At 46.7% G+C, this 24,608-nt stretch overlaps 1 protein-coding gene across 4 annotated transcripts in view; it reads left to right on the top strand.

The window, feature by feature from the left end:
- The window catches only part of CTIF (cap binding complex dependent translation initiation factor), a 147,082-nt gene that overhangs the window by 93,194 nt on the left and 29,280 nt on the right, over positions 1 to 24,608 (top strand). For 3 of the 4 annotated variants that reach the window (XM_059873390.1, XM_059873388.1, XM_059873391.1), the window contains 2 exons: positions 9,392 to 9,827; positions 11,573 to 11,902. In XM_059873390.1, coding sequence (XP_059729373.1) covers positions 9,392 to 9,827; positions 11,573 to 11,902 — 766 coding nt within the window. The remainder of the gene's footprint in view (positions 1 to 9,391; positions 9,828 to 11,572; positions 11,903 to 24,608) is intronic. The other variant, XM_059873389.1, reaches the window with a different exon arrangement.

The raw sequence follows: 24,608 nt of genomic DNA on the forward strand, positions 1-24,608 counted from the left end.
AGAAGTTGCCAGCTTAAGTTGTTTGGGCTCTTGTTGCAGAAACAATATTTCTGTCTGACCCCAGTTAGCAACTGATGTTTGCAAAATAAAGAAGTCAAGGCACTGGAAATACTTTCCATTCCGGCTCTTGTCTCAGCCCAAAATATTAGTATTAAAAATATTGCATCTATAATATGCAGCTAATATCTCTGCTGGCACATAAATCACCCAGGGATTTTTCATCTCCATATTAAAAAAAAAAAAGTAACTGTGCTCTATTTTTGGTTATTTGTTAACTGTTTTGTTTCCATTTATTCGTACTACAGCCACAGCAGTCTGTCTCCAAGGGACCATCTGTGGGAAAGAGAGTCCTTAGATTGATTCAGGAGGTGTCGGGGTCATTGACAGGCATGAAGGCGCTGAGTCTCTGCTCTTTCTCTGATAATGTCTTTATTTAGCGTGACAGCCTCCAGGGCACGAGTGGACAACAGGCTTCTTTCTTTCCTTTAAACTAACATTGCTCCAGCCATTCCCAGCATTGTGCAGATGCTATGGATCTTCCTGATTTCCTGGTTAAAGCTAGGGGTGCAGGTCCCCAAGCAGCAAGAGCCGACAGCTATGTGACATCAGAGCTGCAGAAGGTGGCCCAGATCTGTGCCTCCCCCCGAGGCAGTGTGATCCCGTCCAAACTGACAAGTGAAAACTCATCCAAGAGAAATTAAGCTTTGGGAGTGAATCAGACCCTGGCACAGCTTAGCAATTCTGTGGGAGTGTTAGGGGTAGCATGAGAGAAGACGCAGGAGTGGGGTCAGGAGCAGAGAGCTCTCTTGTTGAAGGTGACCCTGCTCAGAGGGTCACCTTCAACAAGAGAGGGGGTTGGCTAAATGACCTGTAAAAGGCCCCTTCCGTCTCAAACCATCTGTAATTCTATGAACTCCTCTTTTGACAGTGGGACAGAGTTAAGTAAACATTCAGGAAACAGCTTAGGATTGTCACTGGGTTGCAATAAATCAATTTCTGGATCAATCCTGGCTCCCAAATCTCTACATTACATGCTATAGGCTGCTGCATCTTGTTTAAAGAATTTGATTTAATGTGTTTGATAAAGAATTCTGACACTCCTAAGTCCAAAGCATCTCTGCAGCTTGGGTTGATGTTTTACTGGATCCCTTTGTCGGAAGTAATTGCTTGCCATTGACTTTGGGTCATCTCGTATGTCTGGACAGCTGTCAGGAGATCCTGTCAAATCTTGCCTTAGCTCCTACAGGAAAGACATTTATTTCTTCACTAGAAAGCACTGGTATAAATAGGATATGGGGAAAAAAAAACCCTCGCATGTCTCCTTGCTGCAGGTCAAAGAGGCACAGGAGTCTAAAGGAAGACAGCTGAACACAAAGGCAGCAGGTGGGGGCTCATTGTACTATTTAGGATGTGTCTTGAGGGACAGACCACAGAGGATGGTGGTGGGCTGTGTCTGTGCATCTTGTCGTGGGTTTAAAGTTTATATGCCTTGGAGGATTATCAGATCTCGGGTTAACTGATCAGCCTGGGTGTATTTTTAAAGGAGGCAGCCTGGAGTCTGAAGTATAAGCTCTTTTATTGCAAAGTAGTAAAAGATGATTCCATATTCATTCAAGCCACATTCTTACCAGTAGCCCAGGATCCGTTTGTGTTTGGGAAACATTGTGTACTGTGGTCGTGTCTTAATTTAAACTGTTTTGTCTAAACTGGACTCAGTTCCTTGTCACTGTGTTTTCCGATAGCTTTTATGTAATTTTTGCAATCTTGTTTACAGTATGCTGAGAATCCAGCAACGTAATTCCAAATAATGCAGTTTTCAAAGAGTAATCTCCAAGCAATTTCTATATGAAATCACAGCAGTGATTTCTACACCAGCCACAGCAGTCAGCCTTGAAGTCCAGGAGGTGCCTTCCTAGCTGGTTGCCTGCTCTATGCAGCAAGGGCCTCTGTCTTGACATCCCTCATGATTTGTGGGAGATCCAGCAAAGCATTAAAGGAGCTGTTTCGGAGCTATCTCACATGCCATCTGTACTTGGGATATCTTTCCCAAGCTGCTGTTGCAAAACAGCTCCTTAAATTCCTCCTGAAGATTCATTTCCATGAAGCTTGGAAGAAAATAGCTGACTCAGGCAGCCCGTGCAGCCAAGCATTGCAGAGTGTGAGGGCTGTCCCTGGGCTTTAGCAGCAGTGAGGTTTGCTTTTCAGGGCTTTTGAGTCCATCCCAAAGAGTGTTGTGCCATGTCCCCTCAACCCAGCAGTGCCCTCTCTGCTCCTGCAGCACAGTCTGCAGGCTGGTGGGCCTGTGAATAGGGTGGGAGGAGTTGGTCATTCATCCGTGCGCTTGTGAGTCAGTGGGAATTTTGGATGTAAAGACACAGAATCACATTAATACAATAGTTCAGGTTCAGAGGGACCTTTAAAGCTCGTCCACTCCCATCTCCTGCCATGGTTAGGGACATCTTCCACTAGACCACAGTTGCTCAGAGCCCTGTCCAGCTTGGCCTTGAATGTTTTTGGGATAGGGCATCTAGCAACTCTCTGAGCAGCCTGTGCTGGTGTTTTACAGCCATCATTGTGAAAATCAGTGCTACCATGTTGGTTTATAGTGAGCCTAATTATGCTCTAGAGGACTGAATGAAATCATCTCTAGCAGATGTGGTATCCAGGCCCAAAGGAAGGGTTGTCAGCAGTGAGTGTACCTCAGGACCAAGGTGGTGACAAAGAGCATTGTGCCCTCGTAGGCAATGCACATGAGGGTTTCATAATGCTTTTCCCAGCAGCCAGAGACTCTGAGCCTCATCACAAACATCTCTCCCCTCATAGCATTGTTTTGGTTGGCTGTGCTTGTCTTCTGGCATTCATTGTATGTTTGTAAAGATGCATACGTGTAAGACTTAAACTATGCACTTCATCTCAGCTGTTCAAAGATGGTTTTAAATCTTGATCACCACCACTTTGACAGGTGGACTTTCTACACTTCCAAGATGCTGTGTCTGTCCAGATGATGTGGGCTCAGTCTAGCAGTTGGGGTGGTCTCTACCCTGGTGACAGAAAGGCATGAAAGAAGTGTGAATAATTTCATTTTTGTTTTCAGGGGTGAACATGACATCTTGTTCCCTTCTCATCTGAGAAAAATGCAAACAAAAATGAAACTGGAGCCAAGTGAAACCAGTTTGAGAGAGAAAGCCAAAGGGAAAACACAACACAAATCCTGTGTTCTTCATCCTTGGAGCTGGTGGTTATTGCTTTCTGTGGGGTTTAGAGGTTTTCGATTAAATTGTGTGGAACCACCAAGCTTATTCAAGTGTTTCCCATTCTCAGCCGTAGCAAGGATAGATAGCATCACAGCCCATCTGGGGTTGGGCTGTGATGCTCCCTGCATCAAAGCAGTGCTGGGTTACCATTATCCGTGCATGTGAAACATCAGAGTGCCTTTCATGGAGGTAGTCTTGCTGAAGAGTACTTCTGGGGGAAGTCAGGCCTCTAAAATAGAAATTCAGACCTTTTTCCTCATTATATATCAGTAACAATATTCCCCAGACCTCTTAGTACCTACCTCTTGGTAGTTTTAGAAGCAATAAAATTCCATCCCATCCTAACTGGGATCCTTCAGTCCCTCCAGTATGGACCACAACATCTCTTAAAGGCTCAAAGCCAGTAATGATGGATGTTTCTGACCACAGCAGTACTGCCATGCCCAAATCTCTCCAGCAGTGCCTGCTTTGGGATACCAGCCCAATTGTTTGTGGTCTGGCTAGAATATGCTTAGTTCACAAAGACTAGGCCTGGAGACATGAGTTTGTTCAGGGGATGTTTCAGAGGATTTTGCTTTTTCCTGCCCTTTCCCTCTTCAGGCTGAGTTTCCTGGGCAGCTAGCTAGTACAGCCAGAAATAACCCACATGCTAAATTGAGAATTTTACTCTTTTGGTGGTGACTCTAAGAGGCACCCTTCTTAATTTCCCTTCCTTAATGGAAAATTGTGTTGAGATTTTCAGAAAGAAGATGAGAGAGGTGGCCTGACATCCCACAGGGAGCCCCACCAGTTCTCCATTTGCAGGAGAAGTTTTTGAGTTCCTTGGGGATGCTCTGCTCTCCCAGCCTTGAGGGGTGTCATGGATAAGAGGGGTCTGGGGTCATTATGGGAATGGGAGGTCCCACGGAGTCCATTCCTGGAGCAGATCCTGGAAGTGTTCAGGCCAGGCTGGATGGGGCTTGAAGCACCCTGGTGTAGTGCAAGGTGTCCCTTCCCATGGCAGGAAGGTGGAACTGACTGATATTTAAGGTCCCTTCCAAACCAAACCAATCAATGATTCTGTAATCTTAATCCATCCTTTGCAACAGTGGTTGCTAATGAGTTGCAGGCATTTTAATAACAAAGCTGATCATGAGATACTTCCAAGACTTAGCAGTATATTCCCGACCCTCACACAGAGATGAGACCCTGCCCAAGCAGACAAAAGGGTTCAGAGAAACTTACTGTCTGTCAAATGCAGTGAGGAATGTGGTCATTCAAGCACCAGAAGGATGCAAGGAGTGGAGAAGGTCGCCTGAGTGTCTGAAAGTCCATTTTAGTCATTAATTACTGGCCCCGGCTGTGCCCACCAGGTATTCTGCTCTGCACAAAAGCAGGACTAAATCAGAATTTCAGCTCTGCAAGGAGCTTAAGGTGTCCTGGAGGGTTTGTGCCATGGGGAAGTTGGCTGAGATTATGGGCAAGTAGCCAGACAGGTTCTCCAAAGACAGGAACCAGTATTTGCAGAGACCTGGTCCCTCAGTCCCAGGATGGGATTTCAGTCTGTTTGGCCATACAAGGTGCTCTGTGTTGTGGGGGTAAGTGTCTTAAGTGCCACTGGAAATGTATAGAATCTCAGAATTGTGTAGGTGGGAAAAGACCTCTTTGACCATCGAGTCCAGCCATTTCCCCCAGCACTGTTCAGTCTACCACTGACCCATGTCCCCAGATGCTACATACATACAGCTTTAAATCTCTCTAGGGATGGAGACTCCACCACTGCCCTGGGTGTGCCAGGGTGTGACATACTTTTCAATTAAGGAATTTTCCCAATATCCAATCTAAACCTCAACTGGCACAGCTTGAGGCCATTTCCTCTTGTCTTGTCCCTTGTTCCCTGAGAAAAGAAACCAATGCCCACTTGGCTGCATCCTCCTGTCAAAACCAGAAGGTCCCTCCTGAGCCTCCTTTTCTTCGGGCTGAACCATCTGAACTCCCTCAGCTGCCCCTCATGGGGCATGCTTTTATGTGCCTGCTCACCTCTCAGTTTTTTGTACGAATTGCTTACCCAGATCTCTGTGCAGCCACCAGGGGAATGCAGCCCCACATTGTCCTCCAGCTCCCCACATGCCAGACAAATGGTGGGGGCTCTCAAAAGACTCATCTCACTCGTGGGGATATGGGCAAGGCTGACGGGACAGAGAAACTGTGTTTTAGACCACAGCTGTCCACGTGTCTAGAGTTATTTTCCCCAGACTAGTGCCTTCCTGCTCCTTTCCTTGGGAGCAAACGATGTAGTAAAAACTTAGAGGAACCATGTATTTCTGAGCACGTAGGCTGGTAATCACCGAGACAGCTGAAGCCTTAGATTTGTTTGCGTAGGCTTCTCCGACAGAACAGACATTTGTCAGATCTAAATTCTGTTGAAAGGTATCTCATTTAGTTAATTAAATAAAAAAATGGGTGGAGAAACAATAGCAGAAGCAATACCATCCTATTTCCAGCTTGGCAGCCCTGACTGTCTCCCCTTGGTTTTTAGTACTTTTGCAATTTCTTTGTGACTCTCAATGTCTCTTTAGTTTCCATTTTGTCCGATGGCCAAATCCCACTGAAGTCAGGGGGAGTTTTGAACTGAATTGGAATTTGGCCTTTGAAGTGAAAATAGTTATTTAATGTTAAATTGAGTCAAGAGATAAGAAACCATTGTACTGCCCAGATGCTTTTTCTTGTAGCTGAATTATGGTTCCCTGCAAGGCACTACATCCTTCTGGCTCAGGATGAGCAGAGGGGGACAGAGGAATGATTTCCCAGTAACTGCAGCGTTTTTCTGGGGTGAATTCTTGCATTACTTGGAGGTGTTGCTGTGTAATTCAAGCTTCAGTTTCCTCCCTTCAGCCTGTCAGACCTAAAAGCTTGGGTTGGGTGGTGCATTTGGGTGCTTCCCTGGTCTGGTTCCCTGGTCTTGGCACGTCACCTCAAAGCACCATCTTGGGATATCACCTTAAGCTGCCATCTGAGCGCCTACAGTGCTGCCCTTGAACAAGCACGAGGTTGTTGCCAACAACCCACAGTGGGAGTGTGGCTGGTCCCCATTTTGTCCTTTCATGGGGCTCTCTGTGTCCCCAGCACCTTGGTGACACCTGAGAGCAGGCATGGGTGGTCCCAACTCCCCAGGCTTTGAGATGCTGTGCAGTCAAGTTTTCAGATGTGAGCCCTGTTCTCCCTGCTTTGGCTCTTCTTTCCTGCAGATCCTATTTCTTCTTGGCTTTTCTTCTTCACTGGGGAGTTGGGAAGATAAAAGCACACAACGAGTCTTTGCCTGAAAGCTGGATGATTGTCTAAACCCCTGACTGCTGCCAAGTCACAGACATTGCTCCTTATTTGCCATTCTCCTTCCTTTGCCTTTTATTTCTTGCATTTTTTTTCCCAAAACTTTTTTAACTCTGGTATTTTCACCCTTTGGCTAGTGACTGCAGAGCTTTGGTCTGTGTTTGCTCTGCCTCTTGCCATGGGGACATCACCCTTTAGCTGTTTCCTGGAGGGGCTGGGCTGCCTGCTCTCCCCCATCCTATTGCAACAGCCCCAAAGTGAACAATCTTGCACATTCCACATTGGCTTTACTAGTTTATTTTTTTTAATCTTAAACCTTTTTTTCATTCATAGCCCTTAAACATTAAGGGTTTGGTTTATAATATGTCTTTAGAAAAAAAACTGTCCCTATGTGCATGTCTTGCAGGAATTTATGGCCAAGTTTGGTTCCCAGCTCATTTCCAAGCATTTCCCTTTGCTTCCAAAATTATAGCTGTGTCTTTGTGCAACTTCTGTAATTTCTGTGCAATATTTACAAATTAAATAAAGTAGCAAGCTGACTGGCTTATAAGCTGAGACTTGAAATGCAATGAACAGTTAAACTCAGATGTCTGAGAGAAGAGCAAAACCACAGAAAGCAAAACTCTTTTACACTTGCGCCTGTGAGGCCTTAGTACCAGCTAAGGTTTTTAACTAACTTTTATTTTGACATTCCCCTTTTAATAAGAATTGCTCTTTACAAAGCGGTTTATGTGATTGCATTACTGAGAGGAAACAAAGAAATGCCAGGAAAACTTGATGTGGAGAATCTGTACTCATAAAATGCTTGTAGGCTCCAGCAAACAGGAAAGCTTTTCGCATCTCTGTTTTGGTTTTTTTTTTCCCCTTTTTTTTTTTTTTTTTAAATTCCCTGCCATTCAGTTTGCAAGGGAAAAAAAAAAAAAAGAAAAAAATCCAAAAACCACACGCTGAATATCTCAGAAAACCGGATCTGGTCGTCTGAGAGTAAACATTAATTCCTTCCAGTGCCATGAACAAGCCTCTTCGTCCTGCATTTGTTAAACATGAGCCCTCACTCTTTATAGTTAAAAGCCAGTTGGCCTCAGAAAATAAGTTTTGACTCCTGGGGATGCCAAGGAATACAGATTCTGTGGGCAGATGGCTTTGGCAGGCAGGGTTGGAGACTGCTGACCATTGAAATGCATTTGTGAATGGTTGCTTCCTTCATGCGAGCTCCCTTAGCTGAGCAGTGCCAGTAATGTAAATAAAACTAATTGCTGTGGGATGGGTTTAAAGTAAACACTGCTAGTTATCCAGATTGGGGTGGGGTTTTGGGATAAGGAGTGAGGCTGACCTGGGGTTTTATCGTAGCTACAGAACCAATATGGAGACAAGCCACTGTGGTCGCCTCAGCACTCAAAGATGTTTCCTTGTTTTTGGGGCTGATACTGGGGAGATGTCCTGTGTCACCCTCTAGCCCTGCTCCCAGCAGCCTTGTAAAGGGCAGGCATTGAAACACCCCACGGGCTCTCAGAGCCAAGACCAATATCAAGGAGGCATCATGCAGGGGATGCCAGCATGCTTAGGGTGACCAATGCTTAAGACCCAGCCCTGGAGAAGGCAGCCAGTGCCAGGACCATCTCTATCTTAGGTGCATCCTGGATGATGGCATTCTGGCTCTGCCTTCTCCACTGGGGACAGCCACGCTGCAGCATGTTTGGAAATCTGAGATGCCTGAGACTGCCAAAGATTTCTCCCATTCAGCTGTTGTTTTTTTGGGGATTTGCCATCTCGGCTACCGGTTACAGCCAGCACTCAGGGGCTTGCTCATTCTTTCTGAGATGTTGTAGTCTCTTGAGTAAACCCTTTGAGGGCAGTTCCTCCTCTCTGTGGCTGTTGGATTTCCATGTTATCCATCTGGAGCTCTGTACACATTGGTCTCTCTCTGGAGGTTGTGGTCCTGGATGCCATGCTCTCCATGCTGCCAAAGCCAAGTTTGGTCCTCTTTTCATCCATGCATGTGTCCTGTCCTGGTGTAGCAGTGCCGAAGGATATGTATGAAATAAGGCCAAACAAAACCATTTGGTGTGGGCAGATTACCAGTTTACTTAGTATCTTGCTTCTTAGTTATTTTTTTCCCACTTAGAAATCCCTGATGCAGTTAAACTAGCTCACTGCAAACTCATGCAACAGTGTGCCATGGAGGCAAGAGGAGAAAGTGATGCTGTAGGCCAGGTGTATCAGGAGCTCTAAAGCCTTCAGAAAAAAAAAATCTCCCAGCATTTCTTGTCTACCTGACTTGCTGCAGCTGTTTTTCCTGGTTAGTGTGGAAGTAACACAGAAACCTGAGAGAATTTAACACAAAAACCTGGGAGAATTTTTCCCGGGAACCAAAAGTCGTGTTGTCCAACTTCACAAAAACTTTCACCTGAAATATGACTGTCCCTGAAAGAAATTTAGAGGTGTGAGTTGTTAGATGACAAGAAATTGCCTCCCCATTTGTGGTCCCCTGCCAAGGGCCAAGCTGTTTAGTGGAACAGATGTGTTGGCCCAACAGAACCACAAAGGAATGAGTGAACTTCCTTTGACTTTATTCCACAATTTTTTTTAATACACTGTCATTCGGTTCGCAAAATAAAAAACCAAACTAAACAACCAAACTAAAAAACCTATTTGGTTTCCAGCTAACAGGAGTTAAATTTTTTTATTATATATCATTTTATTGTATATTATATTTATTATTATTGTTATCATTATTATCATTATTATCATTATTATTATTATTATTATTATTATATATTATTTTCTGTGGCGAGCTGACTTCTCAATGACTTTCTTTGACTTTCCAGGCGACAGCAGAGACTTCCCAGCGGGAACAAGTCTCAGCAGCACACGGATCATCAGCAGGGTGGCACCAAGCATAACAGGGACCACCAGAAACTCTACCAAGGAGGCCAGGCCCCTCACTCCTCGGGCAGGACGGGCCACCACGGCTACAGCCAGAACCGGAGATGGCACCACAACCAGAAGCACTCGCCCAACGACAAAGAAACGCACAGAAATGCCAAAGAGACTGAGAATCTGAAAATCGAGGACAGCTCCGCGTGCACGGCGCACGTCCCCGCAGAGGCGCCACGAGGCCCCGAGGCCGTGGAGAAGCAGCCCCAGCAGACTGAGCCCGAGACCAAGAGGAAAGACAGTGCCCACGAGCGCCCTGGGGACAGGCCCAAGATCAATTTGCTTCAGTCTTCTAAAGACAGGCTGAGGAGGAGACTAAAAGAAAAGGTATTATTTCTTGGGTTGCTCTTTTTCTCAGGGTCTGGCCGATGGCCGCTCTCTGTACAAAGGGTGGGGCGAGCTAAAGGGACCTTTCCATCAATGCTCCCAATTTACCTTAATCCCTCAGGGTCAGCACTTCTCTTGAGGTGTCTTTGTGCTTCTTCAGGAAAAAGAATTTTATTGAAAGAATACTTTTATTGAAAGAATTGAGGCTCTGAGCTTCACTTCTTGGGTGAGGTTGTTACCAGCCTGAGTTCTCCATGGACTGGAAGCTCTCCCATTTTCATGGGGGCAGGCTGGTGCACACATGAGCTCCCTCCTGGTCTGAAGAGCTCAGTCACTTTGCAAAAAAACATGTAAAAAAGGCAATTTGTCTCTGCAGCTACAGAGCTAAATCCCAAACTTTGACTCTTAAGTGCTGAATAGTTGGACTCCTCTACTTTAAAGCTGATATCCATTTATCTCCGCAGTGAATTGAAATGCCCTTATCTCCCCCCTTTCTTCCAACAACCCAACAATAACAAAAGTATTGCATGCAAGTGACAGAGGAGAAATCCTTTTTGGAAACAATATTCAGCCACAGATTTCTGAGGAATTTGGAGATGATATCTCCATTTGCCCCCTGTAAAACTCAGATTCTTTCTCTTGAGATTCTTTTGTCAGACTGTAAAAAGCATCCATGGCGTTATCTCTAATGAGATTTCCAAAATAGAGAGCAAAAATAACCTGAACATATACAATTCCATTGGAGTGCGTGCTGGAAATGTATACCTTTGAATGCATGAGCATTTACTATTTCTGGATGTGGCATGAGGGGGTGTAAGAGATTTTCTTAGTTATTTTTATGTTCTTTAAAGCAATGGGAGTATAGCAGAGACTTTCAGAGTATTCATTTTAGTGCTCTTCTCAGAAATTTAGTCTTGTAAGACTAAAAAGCTCATCAGCACCCACTGTTGGGTGGGTGTTGTCAACATAAGCAGTCTCCTGATGGGAGGTTTGGACAACTCCCTTGGAGACTGGATTTGCTACAGGTTTGTATTGTATAAGATTGAGCTGGAGGGATAGAAGAGAGCAGACCAGAACAAGCAGGATGCATGCCTAACACTGGGGAAAAAGGAGCAAACGCATAATAAAATGTTGAAAAGAATCAATAATTTCTGTGGTAATGATGGGAAGTGAAAAGTGTAGCAGGCAAGAGATGGAAAAGTCAAGAGTCTTTTGAATGCTGGGATCATGTGACTTCTTTGATCTCAACTTACATCATGAAGTGTATATATTAAAAATATATTTATATTTAGGTATGTCTATTTATATGTATTTTATATTAAATATGTATATGAAATATATTTTTATGGGATTGTTGTCTGAAGATTTTGCTAACATGAGTGCACTTTCTAAAGAGAAGCAAAAATATGTCCATTATCATGATGTCACAGACACCAGAAACTGGTCCAAGATGCCAAAGGCAGTCAGAGGTGATCAGACTTTGGCATCCTGGCTCAGGACCCTCCTCATCTTCTCCCTGAGCTGAGGGGTAGGACTTTGGGATTGAGTGGTGTGGGAAATGGAGAAAGGGGACATTTCTGGGGCAGGATGCATGCGCTTATGCTTTCCAATGCTGATGTTATACCATTGTGCCACTAAAAATTGCTGTCTTTTCTCTTTCTGTTTATGTCCTCCCAATCCCCTTCCCCCTTTGCTGTTTGTGCAAGGACATGGGCTGATATATCTGTTTTTTCCTTGTGTAACAGACGCCTTGTCTTTCCCTTTTCACGGACCAGGACGAAGTCACGGTGGAAACCACCGACCCTGAAAAGAATAAAATGGACAAATTAATTGAAATTCTCAACAGCATGAGGAACAACAGCAGTGATGTTGACTCCAAGCTCACCACCTTCATGGAGGAGGCCCAGAACTCCACCAACTCTGAGGAGATGCTGGGGGAGATAGTCAAGACCATATACCAGAAAGCGGTGACAGACCGCAGCTTTGCTTCCACAGCAGCCAAGCTCTGTGACAAAATGGCCCTTTTCATGGTGGAAGGAACCAAATTCCGGAGTCTGCTCCTCAACATGTTGCAGGTAACGAGATAAATTTAGTTGTTCAGACGCCTGTAGCATCATCTGAATTCGTTTTGCCATTTTTTTGGAGCTGAGCTGTTACCAAATTCTTTTTGAACCCAATTGATGAGTTCAAATTGCACCTGTTGTTTTGTCTGTGCACATCTTCAATGGTTACCATAGATAATGTGACACTGAGGGCATTATCAAGGTGCTCTTCATTCTCTTTTCTTGAACTCTACATGGAACTGTGGCATCTCACACCAGGGCCTGTCTGAGAAATGAGTCAGCTGCTTGAGGCATCGCCGTGGCATGAAAAAAAATTAATGGGAGGGTCTCTCAGTGTAGGCTGTTAGAGTGGAGGGTCCATCTCAGCACCAGCAGCACCAAGACCAAACTCTGATGGTCTTAGACACTGGGCTGGTACCTGAGCAGGCTTTAGGCTGCACTACCTGGTTTGATTCTGGTTTCTAATTACAAACAAAACTGAAATAATTGCATATTTTCTCATTATTCTGGATGACTTGTTTATTGTTATGTGGAGAACTGGTTGGTTGTTCTCCTCCAAAACAATCAGTGACGGCAAAGTTGCAGGGGGGAGGAAAAAGCAGCGGCTCTGATCACTGGTCCATGAAGTTAATGGTTGGACTTGGTGGTCTTGGAGATCTTTTCCAGTCTGGATGATTCTATAATAACATTGGGTGATAGAAAAAAGGGCTATCCTCAACTGCCCATGGCCTGCTGGGAGGAGTGTGTTTTACTGCAGTGCCACCATCAGAGAGGGAAGTTGTTCTCTGGGAGGGTGTCACATGCACCTCCAATTTTCTGCCTCTGAAGACAGAGTTGAAACCATGAATTTCCATCCTTAATTTAAGGTGCATTTCCATGTGGCTGTTCCCTCACACACCATGAGCGGGACATGCAGAACTCACTTTTCATTTCTCTGCTCTCCATACAAGTCTGTTGCTCAACACCACTCTAGTTTTTGACTCATATTCTCATTCTTCTTGCTGCTCTTGTTGGAGATGCTCTCTTGGATGCTGTGGCTGGTTACCTGTACCTTGAGTTGGCATTGGGGCAGCACAACAAGCAGGGAAATAAGGAGTAAAATAGTGAAAATCAATATCAGATAATTCTGCACAGTGACTGGTCCAACTTTGCTTCTGTCATTGCTCTGCCTGCACGTGAGACACAACTCTCCCCATGTCCACTCCCCCCCTGCAAAGCCCTTGGCCAGAATACACATCAGCCCATTTCCTGTATCAGGTGGTGATTTTTTCCAGATTGGTATTTCCAAAGGGAATATCAATCAGAATGCGGGAAATTGCAGACAGAATCAGTCCCAGAATAAGCAGCAAGGGGCTGAAGGGAGCTCTAAACCTCCTGTGCATCCCTTTCTTCCCATACCAGGTCACTCTTGCATCTTCCCTTTTAGGCTGAGCAATCTAAGAAATCCAGAATAAAGCCCAGGAATGATGGCCTGAGAGCAGAAGGGTGTTAGCCCACAGTTGATGCTGATGGCAGTCCTGGGTTAGGGAGGACTCTTCCAGCTTGCTTTATTCCCTTGCCCCAGCAATTCCACCCATGCAAACAGACCCAGTAAACTGATTTATACTGCAGCATCCTGTGCAAGACTGAGTGGCTTCCCATTCAGCTCTTCACAGCATGAATGTAGGATAAATAATATATCTCCTATCTCCAGAGAGACTCAAAGTGCTTCTCAGGAACGTGTTGCCAGTCACAGTGTGATGGGAGCATTGTGGAGAGCTGAAGTGCAAAGAGGGAGCAGGGTGTGCGGGTGACCGAGTTCATGTGCTGAGGCACAGAGGAATATGCAAAAGGGATTTGTTCAGCCCCAAACTGCACATCTTTTATAAATGTCTTGATGGGCAAAAGGTGACAGATCACTACAGGTCAAAGGCAAAGTGCTGTGTGAAATTGAATAATTTAACATTTCCTTTCTGATAGTAAAGGATTTTGACTTTCTCCAAGCACTGTTTCATTTTCCAAATGAAACAATCAGATGCACTCAAACTGATTCATAAATACTTGGGTCAAGCCCTAAACCAGGAATATTTTGAGGTGTTCAGATCTGATAGCCCTGGCTGGAGACAGAGCCAGGTATGAGGCATGAAAGAGTCATTGCAGCTGCCTTGGTGTGAAATAAGGAGGTTGATTATCATTGTCAATGTGGTATGTTGGAACTGATACAGTGTATTATCAGTATTAGTAAGGCATATTGGATATTATGTCATGTTACAAAGTAATGTGAATATCCCATTAGTGTATGATATATTAATACATTGATATCAATTATTATATATCCATATGTATACACATATATACACACACAGAGATCTATATATATCCATATATATCCATATGTTACAATCATATTTTTATATGACTGATGATAGGACACTACCCAGCTACACTCCTGGCCCTTCCACCATCAGATACTTTCCATCAGCCATTTTTAGATAATTCACCGTTAATTAAAAAAGAAAAATAAACCTTTATTAAAACGCTTGCTGCAGAGCAGGATTTGTGTCTCTCTAGCACCTTTCAGACTAATCTGATCCCCGGGCGTAAGGAGCTCGGCTTGCTGGGCACCGGCGAGCTGGGGAATTACTGTGCCGGGGTGTGATAAATCGGGATCAGTGTGATCCCTCCCCGTGCTGCTGGCGCCTGGGGCTGCACCGCTCGCCCCCCCATCTGCTCCCAGCAGATGCTCCTGTTTTGTAGGGGCTTGTTTGTCCCTTTCCCTCAGGACTGCAATGGCAACAGCTCACCCCCACCAGAGGACCTCAGGAACTGGTGTATGAACCCGTTGAGGTGCCCTGCCAGCATGGTTGTACCTATAGTCAGCATCCCTACAGGACCTGTAGACAGTGTCCCTGTACCTTGCTGGACCTTAAAACAAGGTGGTTTTGTTCCCTGCAAAACAGGAAGTAAACTGTCTTTTTAACTCAGTTCCTCTTCTATTTTCAGGTGTTGACAAGGTGCTCATGCTCAAGGGTTGCGCATGTTCACAGCTTATCTCAGGGTACTTGTTTTGATCCTAAAAGAGATGCCAGTACTGCAGCATGGGAGTGTTGTGACACCATTCCTCTCCCTGCCAGCAGCTCCTCTGAAGAGCTTCCCTACAGCCAACATGGTCCGCTTCATCCTCTAAGGGGATCCATCAGAAAACCTCTGGTTTGAATTTATACTTCACTCCATGTTTTGGACCAGAATCTTGGCTAAGTCTTGAGTTTGGGTACTGCCAACCTCTCATCAAAAGAGATGTGTAAAGAGGAGCCATGGGGTGGACAGGTGGTAGAGCTGCCATGTGGGAGCTTGGCACTGGGGGGATCATTTGGCATCTGAGTCGTCCAGCCCTGGCACAGGCTGCCCAGTGATGGATCACTGTTCCTGCAGGGATTTAGAAGCTCTGTGGATGTGGCACCTGGGGACATGTGGTGGCCTGGGCACTGCTGAGGAGTGGGTGGACTTGATGATCTTAGAAGGCTTTTCCAACCTAAACAAATCTGTGGTTCTGTGATTTGGGTTTGATTTTCCCTTCATTGAGTTTGGTTTAGTCTTTTGGTAGCAGGAGCGATTTTGAGCTATGTGAGCCTTTGGGATGGACGTGGGTGAGCTGGGCCCAGGGAGCTTGGATGTCTGGGAACATGAAAGAACATCTTAATGGACACATACACAAGTTCTTCATGCCTCTAGAAATACCTTCTTAATTAATACATTGAAAGTATTTCTCCTTTGAGAGGCTTTTGCTTATCATAGTTTCACTCACTGGCATGCCCAGGCTTTTTTTTTTTTTCTTTCTTTCCAGTAGGGGGGTGTTAAGCAATGTGCCACAAACCCTTCACATGTAACATAAGTTGGAGTACTCCTCTGCTGGAACAACCGTGCTCTTTATAGCAGAGCTGTGTCTGCATCTGAACTATGCAGAGCCAAGTGTATTATTAGAGTGAACATCACTGGGCCTGTAATTGTACACTGCTCCCCTTGGCAACCACAGCCAACAGCACATCAAACAGAAGGCTGATACCTTCTTTTAATAATAATTAAAAAAAAAAAAAATTACAAAATGAACATCCCGATGCAGAGCAGCAGAGCCTGCTGGCCTGCTGCCAGAGGAGTTCCATCCCTGCACATGGAACTGCTTTGGTGCCAGAGGAGAAGGGCTGGTTCTGCTGGATGCCCTGTGGCTTACCCTGCTGCGTGCCCTGTTGGATACCCTGTGGCATATCCTAATGTATATCCCATTTCACACCCTAATGCATACCCTAAGGCACTCTGCATTTGATACGTCATAGGATACTCTGTGGCATACCCTAATGCATCCCAGAATTTATACCCTAATGCATACTCAGTGGTATACCCTAGTGCATATCCTGTTGGATGCCCTGTGGCATTCCCTGGTGAATATCTTGTGGTACAGCCTAATGCACTTCCCATGGCATATCCTATGGTACATCCTAAACTCACCCTATTACTTACCCTAATGAACTTCCCATGGCATATCCTATGATACATCCTAATATACACCCTGCTACATACCACAATGCACTTCCCATGGCATATCCTATGGTACATCCTAATATACACCCTGCTACATACCACAATGCACTTCCCATGGCATATCCTATGGTACATCCTAATGCACCCTGCTACATACCCTCATGCACTTCCCATGGTGTTTCCTATGGTACATCCTAATGCACCCTGCTACATACCCTCATGCACTTCCCATGGTGTTTCCTATAGTACATCCTAATGCACCCTGCTACATACCCTCATGCACTTCCCATGGTGTTTCCTATGGTACATCCTAATGCACCCTGCTACATACCCTCATGCACTTCCCACGGTGTTTCCTATAGTACATCCTAATGCACCCTGCTACATACCCTCATGCACTTCCCATGGTGTTTCCTATAGCACATCCTAGTGCACCCTGCTACATACCCTCATGCACTTCCCATGGTGTTTCCTATGGAATATCCTAATGAACACCCTATTACATACCATAATGCATTCCCTTTGGCATACCCTAGTGCATACCCTATAGTATATGCTAAAGCATTCCTTGTGTTATATCCTAATGCATTCCTTTATACACATCCAATTGCACACCCAAATGCCTACCTTATGATTTACCTTACTGTATATCCTGTTGGATACCCCCTGTGGCATACCCTAATGAATACTCTAAGGATATCCTACTGCATTCTCTATGGCATACCCTAATGAATACCCCATTGCCCACCCTAATGCTCCCCTGTTGCACACCCAAATGGGGGTTTTGCCTTATTGCCTACCCTATTGCACACCCCTGTTGCATATCCTGATGCATCCCTAATGTTGCACACCCACACAGGGTTTCTTCATCATCTTACTGCAACCTCGTGATGCACCAGAAATGGCTCTTCCTTGGTTCAGTGCTGTGCTTGGGTCTGGATGTAGAAATTTCATAGAAACACAGAACATTCTGAGCCAGAAGGGACCCACAAGGATCGCGGAGTGTAAGCCCTGACCCTGCACAGGCACCTCAATGACCCCTGACAATGTTGTCCAAACATTCCTGGAGCTCTGGCAGCCTCACAGCCATGCCCATTCCCTGGGGAGCCTGGTCAGTGTCCCACCGCCCTGTGGGGGAAGAACCTTTTCCCAATATCCATCCTAACCCTCCCTGGCACAGCTCCAGCCATTTCCATGGGTCCTGTCCCTGGTCACACAGAGCAAAGATCAGTGCCTGACCCTACTCTGCACATTACAAGGAAGTTGTAACTACAGTGAGTCTCCCCTCAGTCTCTTCTCCAGGCTGAACAAACGAAGTGCCCTCAGCCCCTCCTTGGATGGCTTCCCCTCTAGACCCTTGAGATGAATAGTGGGGGTTTTGGCAGAGGTGTCACTTCAGTCTCAGTGGCCTTGGTTGGGTTTGAGATGATTGGTGTGACCATTTATAGAGAGGCTCAGCCAAGAAGGTGGCCAAAAATCCATTTCTGTTGTTCCAGGTGGGGGATGGAAGGGGAGAATTTAGGTTGAAGCATTTATTGGGATGTAGACATTGTGGCATGAGGTACAGGGAATTACTAGATTTACTAGATTTCCTCTAGTAAATGTGGGTGCAGTGTGAAGTGTTTGCCAAGTGGAGCATGAGGATTTGAGAGGAATGAGCTGAAGCTCTTCCTGTCCTAGAGCCTTTTTAGTCTGAGCAAACAACCTCCCAGTCATAGCAGCCCTTTCAGCACTCTTGGGCTCTACATTGTAATGATAGACACTGGGTGGATACTGTGGGAACTGGGGCATGGAAGCTGGTGGGATTCAATGATCTTAGAAGTCTTGCCCAACCCTAACGGTTCTATGATGTTTTGTGTTTTTCTAAGTATTACATTAATGGTGAATGCTGAAAGGCAGATTCTTTTTTTTCCCTCTCAACATTATTGGTGAGGAACAGTTTGTGGTTTGGCAGAAGTGGAGGCAGGAAGATCCAAGTGTGGCTGGAGAGTATCTGACCTGTACACCATGTCCAGCAGTGACTGCAAAAACCCATCAGTCCTCTTTCTATGGCTGTTTTTAATAAAATTTAATTACAGATGGTCCAATCTGTGCACATAGAACAGAGTGGTACCACTTGTCTCTGAAAGGGCATTGCCCAGCAGACATCAGTGTTGCTTCTCTGAGAGGTGGGGGGAAAGTTCCCAGTGGCCCTGGAGCAGATCCTAAAGCCATACAAGTTGTGCTCATGTGCCACAGCAGGGAGCTCAGCCTCACAGAGCAGCACTACATGCATCTCTTAAGATCTGTGCATGAACCAACATTGCAGCCTTTGGTTTCTCCTCCACAGGAGTTTGATGAGCTCTTCCCCCAGTGAAGTGGGGATTCAATGGGGAAAGCCTCCTTGGCTCAAGCTGCTCTCCATGGCTGTCTGTGCAGAACAGGAACATCCTGGTGGTGAACCTCAGAGTGGATGCCAGCTCCTCAGGAGCCCAGCGCATGCACAGAAATAGTAAATGATGCTGCCCTTGTGTAGCCACCTTCATTTAGGGGTTTGCAGAAAATTGTAGAGCTTGGAGACCTTTCTTCCCTTACATTTCTGATATTGATAAACATCAAACCGTCCTGGTTTTGTAAATCACTGTGGGACTCCCCCAGCAAAAGCTTTGTGTAGCTTTGAAGAGATTTATTTTCTATACGCCCAGACAATTCAAAGGCAGTTCTAAATTCGTGCACACTCATATATCTATGCAGTGCTTGAAGGGGCACGGGGAATGCAGCCCCGTGGGTGGCTCCGAGGAGCATCCCCAGCTGCTGCATCCTCCTGCTCTCAAGCACAGAGAAAAATAGTGAAAGGAGACTCATTCCCTGGTTTTTGCCCATGCATGTATTTCTGGAGACATTCTCCGATATTTTACAGTGTATTTACTATTTTTTTTATTATTTATTATCATACCATTTTATCACTTGATTCTTGTATTCAATTACTTCTTATTTTGCTCATATATTAAAATATATGCTTATTGCATAAATATTATTTATGCATGTTTCTATCTATATATCTGCTAATGGCATATGTCAGCATTATATAACTTACAATGTTAGTAACTTTTTCTCTTTTTTTTTAATTCTTATTATGGTTTGTTTTGGTTTTTTTTTCCCCCCCTTCTTTTACACAGTCATCCGGGGCCAAACACACCCTTGTGCAAGTGTCAGCAGCAGGCAGGAGAGGGAGCCCGGGGAGCGAGCTGGCAGTCAGCCTGTGCCGGCAGGTGAAGGGCAGGGCTGGCCATCAATTCGGGCTGGCGCTGCCTTTACCCGAGCCCGTAGTAACAGCGCTGGGCTTGGCCACGGGAGGCTCCGGGAGCCGCTGGCACACGGGTCCCATGCGGGGCTGGAGTTACTGGAGAGCCCTGGATTAAATGTCCGGCTGCGTGCTTTGAACTCGCCACTTCTCCCAAGCAGAACGGTGACTGTAGGAGACACCCGGCTCCTCTGCGGCTTTTCCATGGCAAAGGGAATGTGGTGGGGGCCGAGGAGCGACGGGCAGCACCTCCCTGGAGGGTGGTGTTGAGGTCAGGGAGGGGTTAATGGAGCCCCCCAGTTTTGCACTGATGGGAAGGAGAGGATGGGGACAGGAGCTCTGCCACACAAGCACTAGCAGCTGGGGATAGTTGAGCCAGACCCTAAATTAAACAGGCAGTGGGTTTGCACTGCACGTCAGCCCTCAGTCTGAGCCCGGGGGTGGGTTTCCAGGATCGTGTTGAGTTGAAGCTGGAAGTGGTCACAGGCCCACTGACATAGCAGTGAGTGTCACAAGGGATGTCCCCACTGCTGTGCAGTTCTCTGGGGTCTGCAGGCTGCCCAATGCAGCCACGCTCATGGCTCTGCACAGGAAAGGTGTTTGGTTTAGACTAGCAGTGCACCGTGCAGTTGAGAGTTTGGGTGGAAGCAGGACTAACTTTCAAAAAAAAAAATCCCTTCCAGTTTAAAGATTGGCATATTTGATTTTAATTCAATGTGCTGGTAAGATTTTATACTTTATGCTTGGCAGTGCTCAGATGTGTTGTGCAAAAATAGCCACCACCTTTAGTCCATAAATTTATGTGTGGCTTCTCCTGCCTTCTTTTCACCTTGAAGGGACCAAGATTTCAAAGCCACGGTGGGGACTAGCCTGTGCTCCAGCACATGATGGGATCCCAGGGATGGTACTTGGTGTCTCACTGTCTCTCCAAGCACTGGGTAACCTGGGCATCTCCCAGTGATGCTGGGACCCAGCAGAGGCTCCATCCTCTTGCTTGTGCATGTTGGTGGTGAAGAGTGTCAGGAGCCCCCCTGGCCAAACTGCTGCTGCCTACTAAAAGCACAGCTGAGTTCAGAGCAGGAGTTGGGGTGGTGGGACCCGTGCATACCCTTTGCATGGCTGAAGTGTGGAGCAGAGGCTGTTCTGGGCTCTAGGTGGAGACTGCAGACTGCTCAGCCTGCCTGCAGCCCTGAGACAGAGCCAAGCAGCAGCCTCCTGCTGGGGTGGGCTCCTGGCTGCCCCAGCCATTGCTGGTGGGTGAGGATGCTGGGGGGTCCTAGTAGAAAAAGCAGAAATAAAAAAAAAAAAGAACTCAAAATGCATGTATCCATTGATGAGACGTGAGGAAAGGCAGGGGGACACTTCAGTGTTGAGACCTCTCCAGATCGGACCGAACTGGCATCAGCTCCTACTCTCTTGTTTACTCCCAAAAGGCTCAAACCCACGGGATGTGGAAGCATGTTCCTGTCAGCCCCGGGGCTCAGCTGGCCCAAGGCACCCTCCTCACAGACCATCTGCTCCTGCCTGCTCCAGCCCAAATCCAGCTCAAGCTGCTGCAGCCACCCCAAGGTGGGGATTTTGGGATGCTGCAAGGTTGGGGCATCCCTCCTCCCCATACCCACAGACACCCTGCTGTGCTCAGCCCTGCTCTTGACTGATTCCCTTCACCTCAGCTGGGGACAGGAGTTTTGGGGTTCATTGAGCCCCTGTGATGAATCACCCTACCTGGGACTCATCCCACAAACCCCACACGCCCCTGTCATTTTTTCAGGGAGTGAAGTGTCCTGCTGAGACAGGAGCACCGTGGAGAAGGAGGTGCCAGGGACATCAGTTCCTGTGCCAAGGCCAGGGCAGGTGGATGTGTCAGCATCAGCCCAAAGATGGGATTTGGTTAGAAGGTTGTTGGAGAGGGCAGTACCTCTTTTTCTTCTTGGAGAAGGGGGAACATGAGGTATCGTGCTTTGCCCATCCCTGGCTTTACTTGGACACAGGCCCATAGCATACAGCGGATGCTCTTGTGCTCTCCAGCAGGAAATCTCTTGTTTTTAGGTTTCCTAGCTGAGTCTTCTACAAGTTTCTGTACCAGATTCAGTTTCCAGCCAAGTGAGCCTGACTGCTGTGGTGGCACCCAGAGTGATGGTCCCATGGGACCTGCAGCTTGAGCACCCTCAGCATCCTCCAGGCATGCTTAGGCTCAGGTTTTTTTCATTGCTGGGTATTTTGGTGTGTAGCTGTCTTTCAGAGTCTGGATTTGGAGAATGAGTACTTCCAACAAACTCCACATCCCCTTTGCCTCCCCTGTGGTGTGCATTTTGCACAGCCTCATCTTTTCCTGCTGCTCACATTTAAACAAGAAAATGCAAAATGATGGTGGGAAGTGGCTTTGGCAGTTCCTGGGAGCAGAGGAGCTACAGGACACTTGAGGGGTGAGGAATGAGGTTTGAGAATTATTTCAGGTCCCTGTCCTACAACTTGCCAGGCCTGATACTGATGCAAAACACAGCATCCAAGTCTTGGGGACAGCAATGAACAATGCTTGGCTGGAGGACGTTGCCCTGGCTTTACACACCTTCTGGCTTCATCAGCAGTGCAGCCAACCATGGGTGTCCCCCCCATGCTCCTTCCCTCACTGAGCATCCCAAAACAGTGCTTCCTTTTCCCCACCCAGTGATAAATTCCTCTGCTTTTCTTGCTTCCTTTTTTGAAAATTACTGTTGCTCTAAATACTAATTTTTTAATAAACAGAGGATAAAACAATGTCTGGCAGTGCTGGGAATCCAAACTCAAAGATAAAACCAGGCTGGACAGGGTTTGGGGCAACCTGGTGTAGTGGAAGGTGTCCTTGCCCATAGCAGGGAGTTTGGAACAAGATAGTCTTTAAGGCCCCTTCCAAACCAAACCATTTTGTGATAACACTTCCTGTTGGGGAGCAGCAGGACTGAAAGTGAGGACAGCAAGAGCAAAGTGTCCACCAGCTAAGGAGACAATTTCAGGCTGTAGAAACAAAACCTTTCCATTTCTGCTTTGTTTTGAGTAAGGTGTTTGCTTGCATCTCTAATATTCCAGCCCATGCCATCCAGTGGTCTTACACAGTGATGCTCAAAGTCTGCCAACATGTAGCAAAATACGTTGTGGTAATCATGGATGGAGGAATGGAGGGTGTTTGCAGGTTGATGCTGTTTTCTGCAATCTGTAATCTTTCTGTAATCTTAGCTTTCCCAGCATCGATAGGCAGCTTCAGAGGCAATGTAGGGTGTTTCATACCTGTATGCTGCAGGGGATGAGAAAAAAATATTAAGGTATCTTTCACATCCACTAAAAAAAAAATAAAGCCCAGCCAAATATAACTTTTCTTACAGCAAAAGCTCCCTGGCCACATAGAATTTGTAAATATTAGCCTCTGAGAAAGATTTTCTGAGCTCCTTTGTGTAAATAACATTTTTTTAGCAGACTGGCACTTCACCTCCAGGTCTAGATTTTCAAGTGGTCACTCGTGCCCCCATCCCAGGGCTGCATTTCCAGCAGGGGGATGCAGCACTGGTACAGGATGTCCATGGGGTGGGACATGGTTGTGGGAGAGATGTGGTGAAAAGCAGATGGAGGAGATAAGAAGGGTGACAACCCCTTTGCTCTCCAGCGTGTTTGCTCAGCAATGCTGAGTGCTGGGCCAGAGCCACCACCTCCCTGCAGACTAAACAGTTGCAGTGTTTTCTCTCCCATGACCGAAAGAATTTAGTAAAGGGTCCCGGTATGAAACTTTACACGAACTCTGGGTGCCACGAATATCTCTGGCTGGGAGTCTGTTAACTCCTCCTGTTCCTTGATCATCCGTGCAGTTCAGTCCCAGGGCAGATGAAAGGGAGACCCATCCCACCATGGATCTGGCCAGCTGCCTGCAGGACCCCCCGTGCTCTCCCACCCACCGAGTTCTTGTGCATCCATCTTTCTGGGGATTTCATTGCTTTCTTCCTTTTAAAGGAGAGAGCCAAGAACTCTGGCCATGATGGAGCTCTGGAGAGCTCTGGAGTCTTCCAGTTCAGGAAAGACATGGATCTGTTAGAGCAAGTCCAGGGGAGGACTCTCCCAGGGCTGGAGCCCCTCTGCTCTGGAGCCAGCCTGGCAGAGCTGGGGCTGCTCACCTGCACAAGAGAAGGCTCCAGGGACACCTCAGAGCCCCTGCCAGGGCCTCAAGGGGTTCCAGGAGAGCTGCACAGGCACTGGGCACAAGGCATAGAGGGACAGCAGCCAGGGAATGGCTTCCCAGGGCCAGAGGGCAGGCACAGATGGGATATTGGGAATGAGGAATTGCTACCTGGGAGGGTGGGCAGGCCCTGGCCCAGGGTGCCCAGAGCAGCTGTGGCTGCCCCTGGATCCCTGGCAGTGTCCAAAGCCAGGCTGGGCAGGGCTTGGAGCACCCTGGGATAGTGAAAGGTGGCAGGTGGGTTGGAGCTAGATAACCTTTAAAAAGTCTTTTCCAGCCCTGATTCTACAATATCTCATGTCCCTTGGACCTGTTGGGAGCCGTCTGTGTGCACTGATCTCCATCCAAAGGTTGTCCACTTCCCTCTGCCACCAGCTCAGGGACATCCACTTCAGGGAGAGGTTTTGGGGAGGAGAGAAGCCCCTAAGGCTTCATTCATCCTTTGGTCCTGGCTTTCAGAGAAGCAGAGGCCAAACCTCAGTGTCTTGCCCAGCTCAGCAGATGGTTGGTCCCAGTCCCACCTCATGGTGAACACCATCAACAGAGCACTTCCTAGCAGGGTCCTGGCATCCCACAGAAGAACATCCTGCTGCCAAATACCTGGCACCCAAGAAAATCCCTCTGCGGACTGAACTGATGTGAGCCAGGAGTGTCTGTGCAGTAAAGCTCCTGATGTCAAACAGGATTAGCTGCCTGCCTTTCCCTGCCCAGTTTCATTC

The sequence above is a fragment of the Haemorhous mexicanus genome, chromosome Z, assembly GCF_027477595.1.
Source record: "Haemorhous mexicanus isolate bHaeMex1 chromosome Z, bHaeMex1.pri, whole genome shotgun sequence".
Classification (NCBI taxonomy): Eukaryota; Metazoa; Chordata; class Aves; order Passeriformes; family Fringillidae; genus Haemorhous; species Haemorhous mexicanus.